This window comes from Ochotona princeps, chromosome 10 (genome assembly GCF_030435755.1).
Source record: "Ochotona princeps isolate mOchPri1 chromosome 10, mOchPri1.hap1, whole genome shotgun sequence".
Classification (NCBI taxonomy): Eukaryota; Metazoa; Chordata; class Mammalia; order Lagomorpha; family Ochotonidae; genus Ochotona; species Ochotona princeps.
In genome coordinates this window covers 67,613,573-67,638,457 of record NC_080841.1, presented here as the reverse complement: position 1 = coordinate 67,638,457, position 24,885 = coordinate 67,613,573, and the positions used below count along the sequence as shown (strand labels likewise).

General features: G+C 43.7%; 1 protein-coding gene across 1 annotated transcript in view; it reads left to right on the top strand.

Moving 5' to 3' along the window:
• The first annotated feature begins 3,999 nt into the window (after positions 1-3,999).
• Positions 4,000-24,885, top strand: part of NUP133 (nucleoporin 133) — a 59,414-nt gene continuing 38,528 nt past the window's right edge. Inside the window, exons 1-9 of the mRNA XM_058669558.1 lie at positions 4,000-4,276; positions 8,303-8,421; positions 11,046-11,149; positions 12,724-12,831; positions 15,027-15,161; positions 15,725-15,895; positions 18,065-18,220; positions 18,818-18,888; positions 22,693-22,840. Of these exons, the coding sequence (XP_058525541.1) occupies positions 4,092-4,276; positions 8,303-8,421; positions 11,046-11,149; positions 12,724-12,831; positions 15,027-15,161; positions 15,725-15,895; positions 18,065-18,220; positions 18,818-18,888; positions 22,693-22,840 (1,197 nt within the window). The 5' untranslated portion in view covers positions 4,000-4,091. The remainder of the gene's footprint in view (positions 4,277-8,302; positions 8,422-11,045; positions 11,150-12,723; positions 12,832-15,026; positions 15,162-15,724; positions 15,896-18,064; positions 18,221-18,817; positions 18,889-22,692; positions 22,841-24,885) is intronic.

The following is a 24,885-nucleotide window of genomic DNA, read 5'->3' as shown; positions in this document are numbered from 1 at the left end:
GTTGGAGGGGGAAATGTACAGAATGTTTCATAATATATTTAAGAAAACTATGAAGTTTAAATTTCAGTGTCCACAAGTAAAGATCTATTGAAGCACTGCCAAACTAGGAATTGTTGATGGCTGCTCTTGCCCCAACCAGTTCAAGGAGAAGAGGTTATGACAGATCATATGAGCTTCAAACTGAAGCATCTGATAAAGTTTGATGAACCAAGAGCTACTAAAAAAAGCAAATAAATGAAAAGTGCAGTTTGCAAAATTTGAAGGGCTTCTAAACTATATATTTATAGCCTTTTCAAAAAGTTTCATTGTCAATTAAATGAAGATTAGAAGAATACCCTGAAAATACATGGTTGTGGATAATTTCCATGCTGTTTTTCATTTTCTGCTTTTCCACCCTAACGTCTTAATCATCACCCTGCTGAGAATCGGATTCAAACAATGCTACATCTGCAAGGAATAATTCGAGAAGCTTTACCTGTGAGTGCTGAGGCCCTGTCCACGGAAGCCCCCGTAAGTTATTCCTCACGTGAAAAATACTCCCTCAACCCCCACATACCCTTTCCTTGGGTGATGCAGAGCTGCCTCTACCCAGCTTCCCCGCCAGCACATGCTCCCAGGGCTGTATTCCACAGGGAACATCAGCCCCTTCCCACGTATCTAAAAAACAGGCAACCATGTTGACACACTGGTATAGTTAACACAAATCTGGCATTAACCAGGCACAGAAAGCCCACCAATTATTGGCTGCTTTTGTCCAAGCAGTGTAACACTTGCCTAAGTAAAAGGCAACCTAGGCAGTTGGCTATAACTGGGAGGTTGAGCTTTCACATATGTGCCAAGGTTATGGTAGCATAAAAGTAAAACATCACCATTTGTGAGGTCAAGGCATTTTATTTTTTTAAAAGATTTATATTGATTTTTATTGGAAAGGCAGATAGAGAGGAGGAGAGAAAGAGAGGAAGATCTTCTGTCCAATGGTTCACTCCCCAAGCTGCCACAATGGCTGGTAATGAGCCAATCAGGAGTCTCTTCTGGGTCTCCCACACGGGTAAGGCATTTTCTTTATTTACTTAGGTTTCCTTGAGAAAGCAGGAGCGCTGTCTTCTGTTGGTTCACTTCCCAAATGCTCACAACAGCTGAGGCTGGCCAGGCCAAAAGCAGGAACTCCATGCAGATCTCCCACATGGGAGGCAGGGACCCAGGCACGTGAGCCAGCAACTGCTGCCTCCCAGGGCATGGTGAGCACATTTCAAAAGGGAAAAAACAGAAAGATCCAAGACAAAAAGTTTCAAACATTAAATCCCCCTACAACTGCAGGCTCTACAATCTCATAAACCAACATTAAAAGCATATCTGGGTCCGGCGGCGTGGCCTAGCGGCTAAAGACCTCGCCTTGAACACCCCGGGATCCCATATGGGTGCCAGTTCTAATCCCGGCAGCTCCACTTCCAATCTAGCTCCCTGCTTGTGGCCTGGGAAAGCAGTCGAGGATGGCCCAATACATTGGGACCCTGCACCCACGCGGGAGACCCAGAGGAGGTTCCTGGTTCCCGGCTTCGGATCGGCGCGTACCGGCCCGTTGCGGCTCACTTGGGGAGTGAATCATCGGACAGATCTTCCTCTCTGTCTCTCCTGCTCTCTGTATATCTGACTTTGTAATAAAATAAATAAATCTTAAAAAAAGCATATCTGATATTAATAAAATCACCCTGTAACTCCTCTATTCAAAAAATTATAAAAGCGGCTAAAACAGCTACATTTTCTATGCTCTAAAGAGTTGCAAGGACAGGTTGACCTTTAGGGTCACAATAACTAGATTTTTTGTCATAGCAGTTTCAGCTCATACTCCCATCACTTCCATTAGTTTCTAAGATTCTTATCAAGCCATTTCCCAGAAGGGATGCTATCTCTGAGCCAGGTAACAGGGCAATGGGTAGGCATATAATAAGGCGACCAGCAATGGCATGGGCTTAATTATACTCCTCTGTGCAGCTTAAGGCCCACTCACCAGGACATTATCAGTAACATTAACTCCCAAGCACACGTCGGTTCCAAAAGCCATCTCACAGGGGCAAACAAAAATGCCTCAATAGATTACAGAATTCTAGGTGGGGTAGTTGACTGTCCATGCAAAAAGGGAGTGAAACTGTGTTGAAGTGGTTGGAGACACATCCGCCATGCCTTGCCATATACAGCTGGAAGCTCCTCTAGGCCCTGCCAACAGGGGAGCTGTTCTCTTCACATCTTCGTGTCATCCACACCCACTGCACAGACCCCAGCATGCCTCCTCTTTCCTGGAGAGTCTCTTTTCAACAGGATCCCACAGGCTTCTGCTGTCCCAGCTCCCCCACTGGATGTATTCCGACAGGAGACCTTCTCTCTCCACTTTTTAAAAAAAAAAAAGTGCCTTTCAAATAAAAAAAGCTTTAAAATAAAAGAGTAGGGGCACAAAGGGATAATGGGATATCTACTCCTATGGAAGCTTTTTCACTGAGAAGGCAGCACTGAACCAGAACTGGATGCATGAGGGCCAAGGGGAAAGGAAGGGTGTTTGAGGTGAAATGTGCAAGGGTAATAGAGTGGGGTTTTACAATACTTCCAATGTTCAGTGTAGTGCTGGGAATAATACAAGTACAGAAAAGCTAAAGATTTACTTACATATTTCAAAGAGAAAGTGAAATAGAAGGAAAGAAAGAAGGCTCTTTCATTTGCTGGTTCACTTCCCAGATAGCTAGGGCCCCCGCCCCCGCCACTACCATAGATCAGGTGCCAGAAACTCTTTCCTGGTATCCCACATAAGTGGCAGAGGCCTGAGTACTTGGGCCATCTCCTACTGCCTTACCACGAACATTGGCAGGGAGCTGGATCAGGAGTAGCTGGGCCTTACCTGTCACTCCCATATGGCATGCCAGTGTTGCATCCTGGAGGATTAATCCACTGCACATGCCCTAGCCATTCAGGATTAAATAACCACCTATTTGGAAAAGGAATTTAGGGCCCAGCCTGATAGCCTAGCGGCTAAATCCTCGCTGTGCATGTGGCAGGATCCCACATGGGTGCCAGTTCGTGTCCCAGCAGCCCCGCTTCCCATCCAGCTCCCTGCTTGTGGCCTGGGAAAGCAGTGGAGGTCGGCCGAAGGCCTTGGGACCCTGCACCCGCGTGGGAGACCTGGAAGAGGCTCCTGGCTCCTGATTTGCTCAGCTCCAGCCATTGGTGCCACTTGGGGAGTGAATCAGTGGATGGAAGATCTTTCTCTGTATCTCCTTCTCTCTGTGAATAAAAAAAAAATTTTTTTTTAAGGAATTTAGCATATAACCTGTGGTCAGTCTACATGGCTACGAGCAAGCCGACCTGGCTTCACTGTGTTGACAGCGTAAAGGGCTGACTCCCCACCACCCCAAAGGGGCTATACAGTTGACCCAGTAAGGAAGCAGGGCAGACCTTTAAAGTACAGGAGCCACAGGGTCACAGGGCGCGAGGGCTGGGCTACTCTTCGCCCTGGGCAGTTTGGCCGACCTTATCCAAATTGGACAGGCGGAAGTGGGTTAGGGGAAAGGAACACATGAATTCAGTCTTTCTAAAGAGGATTGTGAAGAGCTCGCAGACATAGGCAGGGCGATAGGGGATGGCCACGAGGGAGCTCATGGGAGACTAGAATTTCGATCTGGATTTGAGAAATGGCAAATCTGGAGAACGATATAACCCTGAATGTGAAACCAGAGTCACGGAATTTCTCCTGGACTGCTTAGTGCGTTCCTTTTCCCAAGACGCTCAGGAACCACCTCGTTCAAGGTGCACGAAGGTCAGTGCCACCGAGACCAGTCAGGAAGGCGCTTGGCCGTCCACCTCCACGCACCTGTGAAGATCGAAACCCCACACGCTTGGAATCAGGGTCTCCATATCCCAACGGGGATCCTCTGGGCACAGCGGAACAAGGCTTCCCGAGAGAGCGCGGGGCTATGGACGTCATCGACGCGCGCCGCGGCGCGGTGTGTTGACGCCATCACCAGGCGCCTCCTCCCGCCTCTTTGGTGTTCAAGATTCGGGCGGTAGTTGCGCTTGTGTTTCACGGCTGGCGCTCACTCGTTGCCATGTTCTCGGCCGGTGCTTCTCCGCGGACCCCGGCTGCGGGGTCCCGAAGGGGTCCGTTGCCTGCAGCTGGGCTGGGCTCCACGCCGCGGGCGGCCAGCCGGCGGGGCCTGGCAGCGCTGGGCTCCGCCGTCAGCTCGCCCGCTCTCTTCTCCCCCGTCGGCCGGCGGAGCTCGCTCAGCTCGCGGTGAGTGATCGCCGTGCTGGGCTGCGGAGTTCTCCCCTGTGGTCGGGTTTCTGGAGACCTGGGGACTGGGAGCAGCCAGGGGTCCGGGGGAGTGGAGGGAGGACGCGGAGTAACGAGGAACAGAGCTTCCGCATTGTTGGTTGTTTCAGCTCCCCGTGATTAACTTCCTACGTTCAGGAGAAACTGGGGCTTGTTGGGTTCCATAAAAGTTTCCGTTTGATTAGATGACATTTACCAGGAATAACTCCGTTTTGGTTTGGTCTCTGTGTTGAGGGCCAGCGCAGCAGGTACGTCCAAAGCATTAGTCTCTTACAGTTTTTATTTAAGGTTGTCTACCTAATGCCTAAGGTCATTGGGCAGAAATCCTTAAATAGAATTAGTACGACTCCCAGTTAGTCTAAATCAGGCTTTCTAATCTTAATACATCATGAGGGCCTTTCAGTTTCAATATTCTCAAAAGTACACTTTACCAAAAAAATTGTTTTTGTTATTCCGCCTGGCATTTGTAGATGCATGTAGGCATGTGAAATTTTGGAGAGAATACGGCGAGTCTGCAAGACTGCTATGAGCATCGTGACTGTGCAAAGGAGAAAAACACAGAGTTTGGTGTTTGCTCCTCAGACAGGGTCCCTGTGACCCCCAACCCAGCGGTCTAATCGTAACAGGAACAGTAGTAGAAATAGGGATGTTGCTAGGGTTGCCAGGGATCCTTCAAGTTATCCACAGAAGCTGCTGATGCTCATTACAGCATTTTCCTGCAAGGCAGAGAAGATACAGGCATAGCCAAGGAAAACTCAAACATCAAGAGATGTCAGAGTCACAGTGCAGAGTCTTCTGGAATGTCCGGGAAAGCTGTCCACAGCAGGAAGGGGTTAGGGTTTGTGTGTGTGTGTTTAAGATTTTATCTACTTGAAAAGCAGAGTTAGAGAGGGCGAGACAAAGGGAGAGGTTTTCCATCCTTAGTTCACATGCCAAATAACTGCAGTGGCCAAAGCTGGACTGGGCTGAAGCCAGGAATCAGGAGCTCCTGTGCGTTCCCCACTAAGGTGCAAAGGCCTAAGTGTTTGCACCATCTTCCTTTGCATTCCCAAGCCTGTTTTAGCTGGAAATTGGATTGGAAATGGAATAATGGGGGACTCCATTCAGCATCTATATGGGATGCTGGCGCCATTTGTGACACCGGCTTTACCCACCACGCCGCAACGTCAACTGCTGGAACTGTGACCTTCTTAACCTAGCTTGCAGCATTTTAAATGCTTGTAGTTAAGCCATCTGGTGATGTGGTGATTGAACTCTTGGTGTGCCCCACACATCAAGATTATGAGACTTGTCTTCTATAATCTATTTTACATTGAGCTGTCTACCTTTATCTTACAGGACTTCAGGAACAAGGCTGTTCTTATTACCAGTGATTTCATAAGAAAAAAAAATTGAACTGTAAGAATATAGAAAAATTTGGGCCCGATGCAATAACGTAGCGGTTAAAGTCCTTGCCTTGCATGCACCGGGATCCCATATGGGTGCCGGTTCTAATCCCTGTGGCCCCGCTTCCCACCAAGCTCCCTGCTTGTGGCCTGGGAAAGCAGTGGAAGATGGCCCACAACTTTGGGACCCTGCACCTGCGTGGAAGACGCAGAAGAGCTCCTGGATCCTGGCTTCGGATTGGCTCAGCACCAACCATTGTGGTCACTTGGGGAGTGGACCAGCGGATGGAAAATCTTCTCTGTCTCTCCTCCTCTCTGTATATCTGCCTTTCCAATAAAAATAAATAAATCTTTAAAAATATATATATAGGGCCCGGTGGCGTGGCCTAGCGGCTAAAGTCCTTGCCTTGAATGCCCCGGGATCCCATATGGGCGCCAGTTCTAATCCCGGTGGCCCCACTTCCCATCCAGCTCCCTGCTTGTGGCCTGGGAAAGCAGTTGAGGACGGCCCAATGCATTGGGACCCTGCACCCGTGTGGGAGACCTGGAAGAGGTTCCAGGTTCCCGGTTTCGGATCGGCGCAGCACCGGCCGTTGTGGCTCACTTGGGGAGTGAATCATCGGATGGAAGATCTTCCTCTCTGTCTCTCCTCCTTTCTGTATATCTGACTTTGTAATAAAAAATAAATAAAAATCTTTAAAAAAAAGATATATATATAAAAATTCAGTATCCAGTCTGGTCGATAAATAAATTTAAAAACTTGAGAACCACGAATAGGCCTGCAGATGACTGTACTTCCTCATTAACGGAATTTTTTGTCTCTATACTGGTCCCCCTTTGCACCGCAGATATTCAAGAGTAGTTACAAAAGCTGCTGCAGGAATAGAAACTGACCAGTGAGCTCTTTTTAAGGTTGCTTTGCTAACATGTTGGTATGGAATCTCAGACTGAACGTTTTCTAAGTTTTGTTTGGAAGGCAAAATTAAAAAGAGACAGAAAGTTCTTCCATGCGCTGGTTCATTCCCCTAAAGGCCAGAGCTGAGCCAGTCCGAAGTCAGGATCCGGGAACTTTCTCCAGGTTTGGTTTTCCACAAGAGTACAAGGGTCCAAGGACTTCAGCCATCCCCTGCTGCGTTTCCAGGCCGTATGCAGGAAGCTGGGCTAGAAGAGCAGCTAGGACATGACCTAGCACCGGTATCAGATGCCAGCAACGTAGGTAGAGGATTAGCCTGCTACAGCACAGCACTATCCGCTCAGATTGAGCTTTGTAAAATGTCACCAGGCCAGGAAGCCAAACCTAGACCAACTTAAGACTTCTGGGGCTGGCAAAATGGCATAGTAGGTTAATCCTCTACCTGCAACATTGACATCCCATATGGGCAGAAGTTCAAGTCCTGGTTGATCCACTTCTGATCCAGCTCCCTGTTTATGGCCTGGGAAAGCAGCCCAGTGTGGCACCACACCAAAACAAGGAAGTAGAATCTCACTCAGTGCGCTCAAAACTTCACATCCAGAGACAAGTTCAGGGCCAAAGCCATTGTCAGCTACCATGGAAAACAACTGCTCTGGCAGCACATACTCCCGAATGTGCCTGGGACACCTGGAATCTAAGAGTGTGAATGGCATTGTCCCTAAGAAGCAGCGCAGGTCTCCCCATGACGAAACCGCTCCATCTGTGTCATTAACTTCGTCTGACATCAATCGTACAAACAACTCACCAGGAAACCCGGTTCTGTCCCTTCCTGTCTAATGAGCATTGAGCCCAGTAGGATGAAATCAAGCATGTTGAGCACCACACCAAAACTAGGAAGAAGAATCTCACTCAGCATGCTCAATACTTCACATCTAGAGACAAGTTCGGGACTATGGTTGGGCCTCTGCATCCTAGTGAAGACCCGACAGAAACTCCTGGCTTCCAGCTCTGGACTGGTTCAGCTATGGCTGTTGAAATCATCTGAGGAGTGAACCAATGAGTAGAAGATCCCTGTCTCCCTCTCTGTAACTACAACTTAAAAAATGTACTGTATCCTTGAGTTGCATTCTTAAAAATGCTTTTCTGGAACTGGTGCGGTAGCCTAGCGGCTAAAGTCCTCCCCTTCCATGCTCCGGTGTGGGGAGCGGGTTGCTGAAGAAAGCCCTGCGGTTGCAGCTGCAGCCAATAACCCAGGACCGGCAGCTGCTCTGCAAAGTGGAGAGACGAGAGCTGGTCTTGCCAGCAGGTGAGGCAAATTTGCCTCCTCTCCAGGGCCTGACCAATCAGGAAAAAGGATATATAAGCAGCCCGTTTTAGGCGGGACAGAGAGCTACAGGGAGCTACAGAGGACGGACAGACGACGATGAAAAAGACTGGTTGGAAGTAAAGTGGCTCTTGAAACAGCGCCTGGAGTGTCGGGTGATTTCTTCTGCAGATACGGGGGACCCCAATACTCCGGGATCCTTCCACTCTTCCTGTGCCACTCTGATTGAGGTTAAATTCAAAAACATGCTAGCTTGGGGAAAAAAAAAAGGTTTATAACAGCTGGTTGCATAAATACTAAAATTGGCATTTTTTTAAAATGCAGAATTTGAAATAAGTGGAATATTGTGTTTTTTTTTTCTCTAGAGGAACACCTACCCGAATATTGTCCCACCACTCCATCTCTGAGACCGTGAACTATGATGTGAAGGCATTTGGGTCCTCGCTGCCTGTTAAAGTCATGGAAGCACTCACCGTGGCTGAAGGTAGGCGGCATCTGTGCTTGTCTGCATCGGCAGTGAAGTGCTTCCGGGGTCTGGCATGGAGATGGATGTTCCTGCTTTCCTGGTATATCTGTACTTCTATAGATAGAAACCAACAGCTTGTCTAGGCGTTCACGTGTGATTGAGATGTAGAATTTGAGAAGCAGTGTGAGTCCCTTCTCCAACACAGACAGATTAGGCCTTTAGAAGTTCTGTATATGTAGTAGTCAGCCAAATATCAAAAGTGGGTCAAATATATGAAGTTTAACTTAGAAAAAAAAAAAAGTGGTACCCTGCATTATTTGGCAGTAAAATTGAGTCGTACCTCCATTTCTGGTCCTATGGTCCTGTGTATACCCCAAGGGCTCTCTGCACATTTTCATGGTGTGACCAGTCTGCTGTGCCTTTAATTCTGTTGGCAGAGAATGTAGCAGCTAGGAGATGTAAGAATAGAAGTTTAGAAAGGCAACATTAAGGGACTGGTGCCATGGCTTAACAGGGTAGTCCACCATCAAGTGTCAGTATTCTTTATGGGCGCCAGTGCATGTCCTAGCTGCTCCACTTCCTATTTAACTCCCTGCTTGTAGCCCTAGGGAAGCAGCAGAGGATGGCCCAAAGCCTTGGGACCCTGCAATGACATGGGAGACCCAGAAGAGGCTCCTAACTTCAGATCGACTCAGTTCCATTTGTTGCAGCCATTTGTACAGTGAACCAATTGATAGAAAATATTTCTGTCTCCTCTCTGTAAATCTGCCTTTCTAATTAAAAAAATCAAATGAAAATAAGTTGAATTAAAAGCAGCTTTAAGGAGCCAGTAGTAGCACAGTGTGTTTAGCTACCACTTGAGCCACTGGCATCTCATATCAGAGTAAGTCACAGCTATTCCACTTGCTATTAATGTACTGCAACTCCATGAAAGAGGACCCAAGTGCTTGAATCCCTGCTATACATGTGGAAGACTCAGCTGGACTCACTGTTGTAGCCATTTGGGGAGTGAACCTGTAGATGGGATATTTCTCTGTCTTTCCATTTTGCTCTGACATTGCAGAAAAGGGATGAGGGAGGAAAGGAAGAGAAAAGGGAAAAGAAAGGAAGAAAGGGACCTGGCGTGATGGCCCAATGGCTAAATCCTCGCCTTGCATGTGCCAGGATCCCATGTGGCTGCTGGTTTGTGTCCTGGTTGCTCCAATTCCCATCTGGCTCCCTGCTTATGACCTGGGAAAGTTGAGAACAGCCCAAGTGCTTGTGCCTCTACACCCACATGGGATACCAGGGCAAAGCTCTAAGCTCCTGGCTTTAGCCTGGACCAGCCCTGTCACAGCCATCCGGGGATAAACCAGAGGATGAAAATCAGTTTTTCCTCTTGATCCTGTCATACCCTCTGTGTTATTATTGTATCCTTCTGTATTCCTCTTTAAAAGGCAGGTTTCTCTGTAACTGTGCCTTTCAAATGGGAAAATATAAATGTACACATACACATATATTATAGAAAAATTATATATATATACAGAAGCTTAAAAGCATTAGGATCTGGGCCCTCATCTTGCAAGTGACAGGATCCCATATGGGCACCAGTTCTAATCCCGGTGGTCCCACTTCCCATCCAGATCCCCACTTGTGGCCTGGGAAAGTGGTGGAGGACAGCCCAAAATCTTGGGACCCTGCATCGATGTGGGAGACCCAGAAGAGGCTCTGGGCTCCTGGCTTCAGATCAGTATCAGCTCCGGTCGTTGGAGCTGCTTGGGGTGTGAATCAATGGACAGAAGATCTTCCTTTGTGTTTTCCTCCTCCCTGTGTATCTGATTTTCCAATAAAAATAAAATAAATATTTTTTTTAAAAAGTATTAGGATCTGTGAACAGAATAGGTGTCAACTGGAAGAATTCTTCGCTGTATGGAAAACTATCAAGTGCTGTGTCCTCTCAGACCCCAAGGACTCACCTGACAAGGATCTAGAGCTCCTGGTTTGCTGTCAAACTCCTGAGTGCTTACTAGGAGGGAAAATAAGTTACATGAAAAGTGTGGTGGAGCTCGCATGTAAAAGAAGACTGTTGTGTAGGGAGATGGACTGGCTGGGCCTTGTCATGTGATCCTGCACAGAGGCTGTGTTTATGTTCAGAAATGAAGGACTGTTCAACCTAAACCCAAGATAAATAGATGACTGTTATCTGTTTGGGATGTTGATAATTCTTAGATATTCAAAAGTAGGTTTTGTTGTGTATTAACATTTCTTGTGTCTGACATTTACATTTTGGTGAAGCATGTGATAATAATAGATTTCATTGTATGGGATCTGCACTCTACCATTAGACTGTGGCCTGCAGCCTAGACATCCTGGTTAAGTCCTGGCTGCTCCATTTCCAATCCGACTCCTTGCTTATGCACCTGTAAAAGCAATGGCAGGTGACTCAAGTCCCTTGGCCCTTGCCAGCCGCATGGAAGACTCTTGGCTCTAGCCCAGCCATGATTGTTGCAGCCATTTTGGGAGTGAATCAGCGAATGGGAAATCTCTCTCTCTAATTATGCCTTTCGAATAAATAAATAGTTTCTTTTAAAAAAGATTCTAATATAGAAAAGTGTTAACAACTTGTTCCATTCCTACTTTAAACACCTCTTGTTTTTCTTTAGTTGATGATCAGCTGAGTGTTCATATAGATGAAGGTGGCTGGGCCTCTCTGGTCTGCAAGGAGAAACTGATTATTTGGAAGATTTCTCTGTCACCTGTTACCAAGGTAATGACTCTGGAGGGCACTCCAAGGAGATGGAAGAGAGGGCTAGCAGCTGTTTCTTTGCCTTCATTGTCTGGTCATGAAAGATAGTAATGTGCATCTCTTTAGGCTTTATGGATTGATGTTTTCATGGTATGAAATGCTGGGCATGCATACATGCTTGTGTATTAAGGCAAAAAAATTCTTCCCTTTAGTAATGTTTAAACAAGATCCGCATTGTTTACATTGAATAGAATTGGAGACATTGACATTTTAATTAGCCTAATGCTAATCAGTCTGCTGAATGGAATCATAGACTAAATGTAAGCCATGTAAGCCATGAGTTTGCTTACTTCTGGGAAGAAAAAACTGTTGTCAGTTGTACTGAATAATACTTAACAAACTAGGAAAGTTTATATCGATTGTAAGCTTAATTTATAGTTGTAAATGTCAAGCAGGATTATCATTTGTGTGGTTGTTTTGTTTTGTTTTGTTTTGTTTTGTTTTGTTTTGTTTTGTTTTGCCTCATTTCTGTTTGTCACAGCCTGGGCCTGTTCTCTTGTACCACCATAACTTGCTGGGGTGTTTTTGTTTGGAACTTGGGATTCCTGCTTACCTAAACTCATGAGCTGGCCTCGTGCTCCCACTGCCTAGGAAATGGGATTTGTAGTTAGGAGCAGCAACTGACAGCAATACACTGGAAGACATGCTGTGTTAGCAGGAGTGTCCTGATGTGTGACTGAGAATCTAGGATAATTTCTAGACAGCTTAATACAAGTACTCCCTGGTCACGCTGATTTTAAACATTAGACAAATCTAGACTAGACCAGAAAAATTCCATAAGAAGCCTAAATACTTCTCTTAACCTATTGGCATTTTAGCTCAGGAGTAGATTCGGCTAATTGACATTCAAGGTCTGTCGAAGCTCCTCATTCTGTATCTTAGATGCTTTGTTGTAAAATTAGTGTAAGCCTGATCAAATAGAGATGTGAGGAGATAGAATATGAAATGGTGTTTTGATGGTTTGGAGCATGAACCAACAGGTGGAAGACCTTTCTGTCTGCTTCTTGCTGTGAAATCTGCCTTTCAAATAAAAATAAATCTTAATAAATAAGAAAATAAAAATAAAATGGTGTTTCCAACAGTGAGTGAGAATGTATATAGTAAACCAAGAAAGGATATAGAGAAGTCAAATACATATTTAAAGAAATTTTATTTTGGGCTGGGAATTTTACGCGGTAGTTGGGATGCTCGCATCCCACGTCACCATAGCGAGGTCTGCGTGCCAGGCAGGCTCACGGCTCCAGCTTCCTGCTGATGCACATCCTGGCAGGCAGCACATGATGAAGCATGTGGTTGTCCTGTCCAGGAGAGAGCTGGATGGAGTTTGCTTTGGCCTGGCCTGGCCCAGCCCCTGCTTTGGGGGAGATTTGGGATGTGAACTGGCAGATGGGAGCTATCTCTCTGCCTCTGTTTATTAAATAAATAAATATTTTTTAAATTGGTCTTTGGGATTTTCTTTAGATATTTTAAAATTTAGGTTGATGTGGGTTTCTCTGTGTTTTGTTTTTTTTTTTTTTTTTTTTTTTTTTTTGCAGTTATCTATTTGCAAAGAACTTCAGCTGCCGCCTAGTGATTTTGACTGGAATGCTGACTTGGTGGCTCTCTCTTACTCTGCTGCCCCAGGTGAAACACATTCTACCCAGGTAGGTGGCTGAAAGCTTACTGAAATAAAAAATGCCGTAAAATAATGACATTCTAAAGGTGGGGGAATCATCCAGCATGACTTTAAAGCAGAGGCAAAAAGCTGCAGAAATGTTGACTCTGTGGTACTGGCAGAGAAAAAGAGTGGAACAGAAAAGAGAACACAGTTACAAACCCAACCAAAGGTGCTGTTTGATCCTTGACAAAGGCACAACACTAACTCAGTGGAGAAAGAATGTCTTCTCAGGGCTGGCATGCTAGCTCAATTGGCTAATCCTCCCCCTGCAAGTACCAGGATTCCATAGGGGTCCAGTTTATGTCCTAGCTACTCTACTTCATCTCCAGCTCTCTGCTTATAGCCTAGGAGGGTGAGCCAGAGCTTGGGACTCTGTAAGCGCATGAGAGACCCAGAGGAGCCTCATGGCTTTGGATCGGCTCAACTCCAACTGTTGTTTCCATTAGGGGAGTGAAGTTCTTTCTCTGTCTCTCCTCTGTAAATCTACCCAATAAAAATGAAATAAAACTTATTTTAAAAAAATAGAAAGGATATCTTTTCAATAAATTATGTTGGAGCAATTTTTCACCCATGGTTTATTTTTTTAAAAAGTGGGTGTTCTCTTAAACCTTGTGCTTCAAACAAAGTTTAAATTACAATGGATTATAGAGCTAAATGTAAAACTAAAACTTTTCAGAAGGAAACAAAATTGTGGTGATGTGACATTAAGCAAAAAGCTCTTAGAAATCACAAATGCGGGCCCGGTGGCGTGGCCTAGCGGCTGAATTCCTCACCTTGAACCCGCCGGGATCCCTTATGGGTGCTGGTTCTAATCCCAGCAGCTCCACTTCCCATCCAGCTTCCTGCTTGTGGCCTGGGAAAGCAGTCAAGGACGGCCCAAACCCTTGGGACCCTGCACCCATGTGGGAGACCTAGAGGAGGTTCCTGGCTCCTGGCTTCAGATTGGCACAGCACCAAGTCATTGTGGTCACTTGGGGAGTGAATCATCGGATGGAAGATCTTCCTCTCTGTCTCTCCTCCTCTCTGTATATCCGCCTTTCCAATAAAATAAATAAATCTTAAAAAAAAAAAAGAAATCACAAATGCATGATTCATACGAAGAATTTTGATAAAATTAATACTAATATTAAAGTGGAGTGCAATTTAAAAATTTGTTCTTCTAAAGACTAGGAAACAGAAATACAAGTTCTAGACTAGGAGAAAATGCTTGTAAATCATACATCCAACAAAGATTTGTATTGAGAATGTAAAAAGAACCCCCAAGGCTTGCTAAGCAAAGAAACAGGGCAGAGGACTTGACACTTAACCACAGAGCGTATAAGGGTGGTAAATCAACACCTGAAGAGTTATTTAGTAGTAGTACCCATTAAAGAAATGCCGAGTAAGATGACAGTGAGAAACCAGTACAGACCTGGTAGAACAGCTAAAATACTGGAGCCAACGCTATGGCTCAGTAGGCTAATCCTCCACCCTGTGGTGCTAGCATCATCTATGAGTGTTGGCTGAAATCACTAGGACCATTTGGGGTGTGAATCGCTGGATGGAAGATCTGTGTCTATTTCTTCTGTATAAATCTGCCTTTCAAATCAAAGTAAAATAAAATAATTGGTACTACTAAGATGTGGCAAGGATATGGACAACTAAAACTCATGTACTGCTAACAGAAATGCAAAGTGACAGCTGCTTGGTTTTCATTTTTTTGTAAAAAGACACTTTCAATACAACTCAGTCATTCCAGTCTCTGATATTTAATGTAGGGAAATAAAAATTTATGTGTACGCACACATAAAAAGGTATATGGTAGCAGCTTTTCTCACATCAGCCCAAGCTGGCAAGAATTGACATGTCCTTGAGCAAGTGACTGGATAATTATAACTGTGGTTCATTCATCATCTAATGGAATACCACTAAATATTGAAATAAAATGTACTGCTCCTTGATTCAACACACAGGATGCATTTCAGAAATGATTAAGATAAGCCATTGCCATTGGTCGCATTATGAGTTTTCGTTATACAAATTTACTGTCTGCTAACTATAAAAACAAACCTTCTAAATAGGTATTTCTTTTTTTTTTAATCAAATAGTAAAATTGTCCTGATTTCTTTCTGTGAGAGTCATCGTACACCTGGTTCTTGAGTCTGAATAAGATCACTGACTGTGTTCCGATCTTGTTTTGAGGCTGTTGCTGTCATGGTTGCCAGCAGAGAAGGATCTGTCCGCTATTGGCCAAGCCTTGCTGGGGAAGACACCTACACAGAGACTTCTGTAGATTTGGGAAGTGATAAGACGTACAATTTCCTAACAGCCGTGCAGGTAAACGGTGGATATTGTTTATACTCGAAATCATATTATAATTTGACTTGAAAGTGAAGCTTAAATGAGTACAAGTAGAGGGTTTTGAACTGACCACAGAGCAGCAAAAAACGCTATTCAAAAAGAACGTAAGGATATTAACACTCAAAGCATAGGGGTTCTTCTCACAGGACTAAGTTACCAGGATTGGATGGTAGTTCGTGGAGTTCAATTCTTTCAGAAACACTTTGAGAGTAGTTTTTAAAACTCAGAGGCTATGAACAAAAGTTTTCTATATTTGCTCCGTAGGTTTACCAAAGAAATAAAATTCATACTTAATGAATTGAACCTGCAATATTGTGAGCCCATGATATAAAAGTTAGGATTTTAAAATGTGACCTTTTTTCTGCTACAGAAATTTTCATTTTTAATGACTGAACTCCTCTGAGTAGAATTAATTAAAATACCATTCCGTTTTGTATTTATTTGAGGTATAAGTGGTTTTTCTCTGTATTGAAGCCTTTTTGCTACTCTTTCCTATTAGAGGGGGCTTAAGGGAACTAATCTCACAATGTTGTTCACAGGGAGGGAGTTTTATTTTGTCCTCTGTGGGAGGCCAGCTGATTCGGTTGACCCCAGAGAGCTCCGGCAAGATTCATCAGCGTGTTCTGCCTCAGGGACAAGGCATGCTCTCGGGCATTGGACGGAGGGTCTCTTCTCTCTTTGGAATTTTGTCTCCCTCCAGTGATCTCATAGTAAGTTTACAAAGTAACTGTTTTGCATACTTCCTTTTTCATGTAATTGGTTAACTTGAAAGAATCATGGTAAGTTACTGTTGTAAGATTCTTGTGAAGTTGGTATTGGCACACCAAAACTTAACAATTTTTTTTTCAGTGAACCATTTTTATGGTGATGGACAAGTGAGGTCGTACTAATCCTTCTCAGACCCTGGAACGTTAGTGCTTAGGTCATCTTCTAAATAACTGTTTAATTAAAATGACTGTAAATTGTTCATGTTTCTTAAGGATAAATTTGACCTCTTAAACCAGAAGTGTGTCTCTGCTTCCAGATTCCTGGTGTGACCTCAGGCTAGCCCTGTGGGCTGGACTTCTGCCTCGTCTTCCAGTACAGTGAGGGGAGGATGATAGGAAGTAACACTAATGGAGTAGCTGCTAGCCACTCTGTATCTGTTGTGTAATCATGATGTCAATGTGTAGTGCTCTTCCCAGTGCAGGTGAGGTCAGACAGCTTTGGTAAAGCTGAGGTTGTGCAGCTGTTGAGTGGCAGAGCTGCTGGCAGCTGTAATTACCCTGCCTGAATTGAATGAGTGTGCTTTTATTTATTTTCTGTGCTGTTTCATTTTTTTAAGTAGCTTATGGTTGCCTGCTTAATTGAATGTTCTTTGCACCTAAAACTTAACGTGCATCGTTGTTCTCTTCTGTTGACCACACGTTCCACCTACAAAACTCACTCCCTGGACCGATGGCACCATCAGTTTTTCTATGACGTGGATATAAGACCTTGATTGTTTTTATGCTTTCCTCTGTTTTTACCAAATACTGTAAACTTAAATTTAAATTTAACTTGGCCTTATTAATACCCTTCTTTTTCTGTTCCTGTTGTTGGGCCCTAATTAATACTCTTGGTAAATTTTACCTAGTCTTGAGTCCAGTCCAGGTTTCTCACTGTTAACTTTGCTCGCCTATCAGTGGCTGTGGTCATGGATCATGGTGATAGGAGACAATTAGGAGTTTTAACTAAAAATCATGTATTTGCTTAAAACACACACACACCCATTTTGAACTTCATAAGTACAAAATTAGAAGGCAAATTATATACCCTAGAACGCAGCTCAGTTGTATAGTGGCTAAAGTTCTTGCCTTGCTTGCACCAGGATCCTCTGTGGGCACTGGTTTGTGTCCTGGCTGCTCCACTTCCCTTCTAGTTGCTCCACTTCCCTTCTAGTTGCTCCACTTCCCTTCTAGTTCCCTGCCTATGACCTGGGGAAACAGTAAAGGATGGCCCAAAGCCTTGGGACCCTGCACTCACATGGGAGACTCAGAAATTTCTGGCTCCTGGATTTGGATTGGCTCAGCTCTGGCCATTGAAGCCACTTGGGAAGTGAACCAGCACTGTCTCTCCTCTCTGTAAATCTGACTTTCCAATAAAAATAAGTAAATCTTTGTAAAAAGAAAATTACACACCCTAGTGTAACTAATTACATAAGTACAGATTGATTTGATCCCAGTTCTGTTGACAAACCATTGATGATAGCATATTAGAGTTACAAAGTGACATTCAAGGCTCTGCTGTATTTTCATTCTAACTTTTTAAGGGAGCTTTATGTTTTTTGTTTTGTTTTCAAAGGTATATTTGTCTTTTTGAAAGGCAGAGTTATAGAAAGAGAGACACAAAGTTTCCATCTGCTCATTCACTCCACAAATGGCTGTCATGGCTGGAGTTGGGCCAGGACTCCTACCTGGGACTGAAGCACTTGGCTCCATCCTCTGCTGCTTTCCCAGGCAGCAGTAAGAAGCTGGATCGAAGTGTAGCAGTTAGACTCAAACCAGTGTCCAAATTGGGTGTAGGGACCACAGGCTGCAGCTTTACCTTGTTTGTCACGGCACCGGTCCCATTTTCTGTTGATAATCTGCATTCCAATTCAGCAGAACTGCTTCTTATTCCCTGAGGAGTATTACTGGCCCATCTCCCACCTCTGCTCTTCCCTGGGCCTTTTTTTGCCTTTACACTTTTTAATATTCCCTTGCTTTCAAGGTCTAATTTAGTGTTACTTCTTCCTTTCGATACTTGTTCTGCTGGGGTTATTAAACAAATAGTATAATATATAGGAAATTTGCATTTCAGAACAATTGCTCATTGATTTTAGAATTTACCATTGAAAATTCTTTCTTCTCTCCGTACAGCTTTCAAGTGTTCTTTGGGACAGAGAAAGATCAAGCCTTTATAGCCTGACAAGTTCAAATATCTATAAGTGGGAATTAGATGATTTTTCAGAGAAACAAGCACATAGCTGGGATATAAATAGAGCCCTGAAGGAGAATATAACTGATGCTATTTGGGTAAGGAACGATAATATTCATCTCTGTACTGACATTTATGGTTGTGTAATAATGACGTGTCCTTCTGTGTAATCTTTAGACATATTAGAACCCCCTGATTTACTTGCTTGGTACTCTTTAAAGTGTTCTCATTATTCATTCAACGTCTTTACCCTGGATGCAGCACTTTATTAGGTGCTGGGGATACAAAGGGAAAAAATGAATCCTACACTCAAGAAACTTAAGTTCTTGGGCCCGGCGGCATGGCCTAGCGGCTAAAGTCCTCGCCTTGAACGCCCCGGGATCCCATATGGGCGCCGGTTCTAATCCCGGCAGCTCCACTTCCCATCCAGCTCCCTGCTTGTAGCCTGGGAAGGCAGTCGAGGACGGCCCAATGCACTGGGACACTGCACCCGCGTGGGAGACCCTGGGGAGGTTCCTGGTTCCCGGCTTCGGATCGGCGCAGCACCGGCCCGTTGCGGCTCACTTGGGGAGTGAATCATCGGACGGAGGATCTTCCTCTCTGTCTCTCCTCCTCTGTATATCTGACTTTGTAATAAAAATAAATCTTTTAAAAAAAAAAAAAAAGAAACTTAAGTTCTTAATATTTTCATTTAGGGATCTGAAAGTAACTATGAAGCTATTAAAGAAGGGGTCAACATTCAGTACTTGGACTTGAAGCAAAACTGGTAAGCAAATGATAGAAAATATAGATAATAGTTTGGGGAAACAAGTTGGTATTTATTGCAAACTCATGGGCAGTCTTGCTGGCTACACTAAAGCCCATCTTCTCTTGCTGTTAAGCTTTCCAAAGTGGTCTTGCTGTTCTCTGTGTAGTGGTGCAAGTTAATTTGGGAAAATGACGCATTCCTCCACCTTCGATGGCATGTTTGTACCTTAATTGTCTCCTTAGAGATGCAGTCTTTACTGTCGCACCTGGAGCTTCTCGGTCTTGACTGTGGCTGTCTAATACCCTGTCCTTTGCTGCCTCTGTCAGCTCATGCGGGATCTTCTCTCACCAGTGGTAGCAGTACACTTCTCCCAGCCCTCTTTTCTGTTGCTCAGGAGCCATTGGTGGCTCCTCTGAGTACAGGAAGGATGCTGTAAGGGTTTGTCTCAGAGTACAAGTTTGAACTCTGTCATGGTTTATTCTCAGAGTGAAATCTTCTTTAGAAACAGTGCTCAAATGGACAGCTAAATCCCCAAGTCAGTCTGCTAAAGCTGTTCCCATGTTGCTGAGTTTAATAGTCATGGAAAAACAGAAACTATTTGTGGCCTAGCTTCTCTAAGAAAACCCATGAGTCCAATTAGATGTATAATAATCCTTAGAAACCTAAAGTTTCAGAAGTAAGAACTATGTACATATATTTTAGTGTAGTTTCTTACTATGTTCTTTTTTACCTGTTTTGGTTTAGTATAACGAATTTGCTTCCTTGGAAGGATACTGCAGCTGCTAAAATACTGCATAATTTCTCTCTCAGACTTTTCTCTATGTTAGTTTCTTCCTTACAAGCTCGGAAAATCTTTTAAAAGACATCATAGAAATTAAAGTGATAGCATTTAAGTTATTGTTAAAAGATGTTTTTATTTATTTGCATATTTTTTATTTTTATTAGAAAGGCAGATTCACAGAGCGAAGGAGAGACTGAGAGAAAGATCTTCCATCCGCTGATTCACTACCCAAGTAGCTGCAATAGCCAGAGCTGAACTGATTCAAAGCCAGGAGTTTCTTCCAGGTCCCCACATGGCTGCAGGATCCCATCCTCTGCTGCTTTTCCCAGGGAGCTGGAAGGGAAGTGGAGCAGCTGAGTCATGAACCAGTATCCATGTGGGAACCTGGTACTTGCAGGGGGAGGATTAGCAAATTGGGCCACTGTTGCTGTTTTTGTCCAGAACTACAACATGGGTTTACATCTTCAGTGAATATGCTGATTATCTTTTCTGTTCTCTATACTATATAAAATAGTTTTGTGTTTTCTCAAATATGAGGGGTTTTTTTTCTTTAATTTTAAACAGCTTGTGAAGTAGCCAGGTCATAGCAGCACTCCCTAAATAATCCTATATGGTAAACGCATATCCCTGCAAAGTAGCATAGTGATGCGGTATTAGATTCTTTAGAGTAACATCACTGTGGAGCCTCACTGTAGACAGAGCTAACTGTTCACCGCCCGACTTGTTTATTTTTTTAAGATGTACTTATTTTCATTTGAAAGGCAGATTTACAGAGAGAAGGAAAGATAGAGAATGTCTTCTGTCTACTGTTTCACTCCCCAAATGGCTGCAAAGGCCAGAACTGAACTGATCTGAAGCAGGGAGCCAGAAGCTTCTTCAAGTCTCTCATATGTAACCACCCTACTTGGTATGGAGACAAAACTGACAAGACTACATTTCCTTGAGACCTCACTCAAGCCTTTCTTGTATATTAAGATTTACATGTCATCTGTAAGCTCTGCAGGACTTTGTCAGTACATGACAAAAAGTTTGAGCCAAAAATTCTTGAATTCTTAGAAAAGTAAGTGGAAATAATAGGGATGGACAGCTGGAGGATGAGACCCATGCAGAAAGATGAGCTGTGTTAGGGCTGCTAGGTTGGAAGTGTCCTATCATTCAGTAACTTACGCTGTTTCTTAGTGTTGTCAGTAGAGGGTGCTGGCTGCCCTTTTAATGTTTCTGAAACACGAAAGAAAGTTGGCTAATGAAGCAACTAGATGTTTGGAACAAAAGAGATTGGAGATTTAATTATTTGTTCAGGACAACAACCTTGAGGAATATACAGGCTTTAAAGTGAAGAAAGGTTTGTTTTCATAGGTACAACAACTTAAAGTTTCTGTAACTGACAGTTAAAGTTCAAAACCAAATGTTTATACCCTGGAATGAGGGAAACTTTAAGGCATTGATTATGTGACTTGGGTTGGCAAATCTTTCCTGAGAAGGCTCCAAAAGTAAGTCAGCTTTTGGAGGCTGTGTAGTCTTCCAGGATAGCATGAAGCATCCTGTATCTTACATGATGAATTGCCCTGGCTGCCTTCCAGCACCAGGCTTCATTGACAAAAGCTGGCCTGCATTTGATTTGACTTGAGGGCTATATTTTGACAATCTATATGTTAAAAGCTTTTTTTTTAAGATTTTATTTATTTGAATTTTACTTATTTGAAAGGCATAACAACAGAGCTGGATCTACTGACTCACTCCCCAGGCAGCTACAACAGCCAGGGCTGGGTCCTACAAAACCGGGAGCCAGGAACTCTATCTGGAACTCCCATGTGGGTAACAGTGGCCCAGACATTTTAGTCGTTATTGAGTCATGATTTACATACAGTAATCTTTATTCACTTTACTGTAAAATTATCAGAGTTTTCACAAGTGCATACAGTTGTTTCACTATAACCATGATACAGAATAGGGGCCGGCAAGTTGGCTTAGCTGGCTGATTCTCTGCCAGTGGTACCAGCATCTCATGTGTGCACCAACTGGTCTTCAAGCTGTTCCACTTCTGATCCAGCTCCCTGCTTGAAGCCTGGGAAAGCAGCAGAGGCTGGTGCAAAGGCTTGGGACCCTGCACCCACATAGGAGACCCAGAAGAAGCTCCTAGTTCCTGGCTGCAGATCAGCCCAGCTCTGGCCATTGCAGCCATTTGGGAGGTGAACTAGTGGATGGAAGATGTCTCTTATTACTTCTTCTCTGTCTCTATAATTCTTCCAAGTAGGAAAAAATTAAAAAAAAAAAAAAAATACAATACCATAATGGCTAAATCCTCACCTTGCATCAGCTGGGATCCTGTAGTAGCACTGGTTCGTGTCCTGGCTGCTGCACTTCCCTTCCAGCTCCCTGCTTATGGCCTGGGAAAGCAGTAGAGGACGGCCCACAGCCTTGGGGCCCTGCCACCTGTGTGGGAGACCTGGAAGAAGCTCCTGGCTCCTGGATTCAGATTGGCCCAGCTCTGGCTCTTGTGGCCACTGGGGGTATGAACCACAATGGAAGATCTTTCTTTCTGTCTCTCCTTTTTGTGAATCTGACTTTCAAATAAAAATAAATATAAAAATAAAATACTGAGTAATTGCATTACCCTCAGAAATTGCCTTGTGCACTTAGTGACGTTTGGTCTGTTTTCTGTCCTGATAGCTTTACCCTTTTCAGGATACCATATAAAAGGAGTCTGGCTGCTTCCTCTTCGTGTAGGCCTGTTACATTGATTCAAGTAATTTCCTCATTTTCACTACACCTGCATAGTATTCCAGTGAATGGGTGTATTACGGTTTGTTTATTTCTTCAGCAGTGGAAAGATCCTGGACTCTTGTTAGTTTTAGAAAATTGCAGAGACACCACTGTAAACATTGCACAGTGGGTTTTGTGTGAATATGTGGTTTTCTCCCAGCTGATAGCTAGAAGTGAGGCTGTAGCCTGTGTGGGTAAGTGTATGGTTTGGCTTTGTAAGAAACATTCGAGAAAGCTGTTTTCCAAAGTGTCTATGAATTTTTTTTCCTGTGACTTAGTGATGGGCTCGTGATTTTGGCAGCAGCGTGGCACCCAGCAGACAGCCCATGTCTCATCTATTACTCTCTCATAACCATAGAAGACAATGGCTACCACATGTCAGATGTGGTTAATGTGGAAGTCACTCAGTACAATCCACCTTTCGAGGTAAGAGGCTGTCAGTTAAATCATGCAGTAGCCGTAACACAATGAGTGTTTTTCTAACCATTACAAGTCACATTCTTTAAAAGATTTACTTATACGGGTTAGAAATATTTTGAGATACTCTATTTTTAGACTTTTTTTTCTATCTTCTTTGCTCAGCCTTAGCTGTAGAAAAATGAGAATGGAAGAAATCAGCAGCAGTTTGTCTTCTACCCCAAATCTCTGAGGGTTCTCATTTCCTTATTTAAAAATGTGTCTGTGTATGTGTGTGTACGAAAATTTGGAAAATAAGCATACAGTCAGATAACCAGGATTGGCTAAACCAAAGTGAGAAACCCAGAACTAGATCTGAATCTCCCATGTGAATGACAGGAACCTAAATGGTTAAACCAAGTTCCCCAGCAGCAGCTTAACATGCTGTGCCACACATCTGGTCCCATTTCTTTATTATTCAGTGGAAGGAAAACTGATGGTAGACTACAAGGTGAAAGAGAGGAACCTGGTAAGAACTGGAGTTCAGTTTTGGGGTCTGTGAGTGTGCATACATTTCAAAACATTTTTCCAGCACAATAAATGTCATTTTTAATTCCATTTTCCACAAACCTTTGAAATACCTTGTAATACAAAAACCAAACAACAAAATGTGTTTGTGACCAGAGAACGATTTTATTTTCAGGTGAAGGTATTGTATAGTTGTCCAAGAGTGTGGAACTTATTTTTCTGCCAAGGGTCATTTGGTTATTTATAGCATCATTTGTGGACCATACAAAACTGTCAACTTCAGGTCCACAGCTAACAACTTCAGCTGCCACCTTTAGTGCCAGCATCTCATGTGTGTGCCAGTTGAGTCCTGACTGCTCCTCTTACAGTCTAGTTCCCTACTGACGCCCTGGCATAGCAAGGGAAGATGTCCTGAGTTCTTGGGACCCCGCCACCCATGTGGAGACCCAATGGAATTCCTTGCTTCCTGACTTTGACCAGGCCCAGCCCAGCCCGCAGTTAAATCAGAGAGATCATTGTATCCATTTGGAGAGTGAACGAGCAGATTGGAGATCTGGCTCTCCCTCTCTCTCTATAACTCTGCCTTTAAAATAAGTAAGTCTTGGCTCAGCATGATGGTTTAGTGGCTAAATCCTCACTTTGCACACACAGGGATCCCTTGTGGATGCTGGTTTGTGTCCTGGCTGCTCCACTTCGCATCCAGCTCCTTGCTTGTGGCCTGGGGAATGACCCAAAGCCTTGGGAAACCTGGAAGAAGCTCCTGGCTTCAGATTTGTTGATTTCTGGCCTTTGCTGCCACTTGGGGAATGAATCAGCGGATGGAAGATCTTCCTCTCTGTCTCTCCTCCTCTCTGTGTATCTGACTCTCCAATAAAAATAAATAACTTTTAAAATAAATAGTCTTTTTAAGACAAAGTTACCAGCTTAAAGACAAGCCGGCTATAGCTTGAGTCTTGAGTCCTGCTTGCAGGTATCTTGGCAGGCTAGACCCAGTGGTTTCCAGGACTTACACAGCCCAGACGTTCTCCACCCTGTGTGAGAAGACAGACTTTCTAATTTAAGCTCAGTAGTAACAGTTAAATACTGTCTGATAACTGTACTGTAAATATACTGAGAAAAGGCCTGTAGCCATAAACTATTATCTAATCTTTTAAAATTCTTACTAGGACTTTTTCTTTAAAAACTATCATGCCAGTCTTAATAAGACTTTTTTTTAACTATGTGCTGTTGATAAGTATCCTAATTTTTTCTTTTACTTCAGATGGGAATAAACCTTGTCACGTTTTCATCTAAAAATTATTTACTTCATAACAAATAGTTTATCATTTTAAGCATTGTTCCTATTCAGTTAAATCTTTCATAATTCTGTTTCTGCCTCTGATTTTATATGTAAACAAACTAAGCCAGTTTCAATTTTTTCTTAAGATATTTTATTTATTTGAGAGCCCAGCTTGGTAGCCTAGCAGCTAAAGTTCTCGCCTTGCATGCACTGTGATCACATATGGGCACCAGTCTGTGTACAGCTCTGTACTTGTAGACTGGGAAAG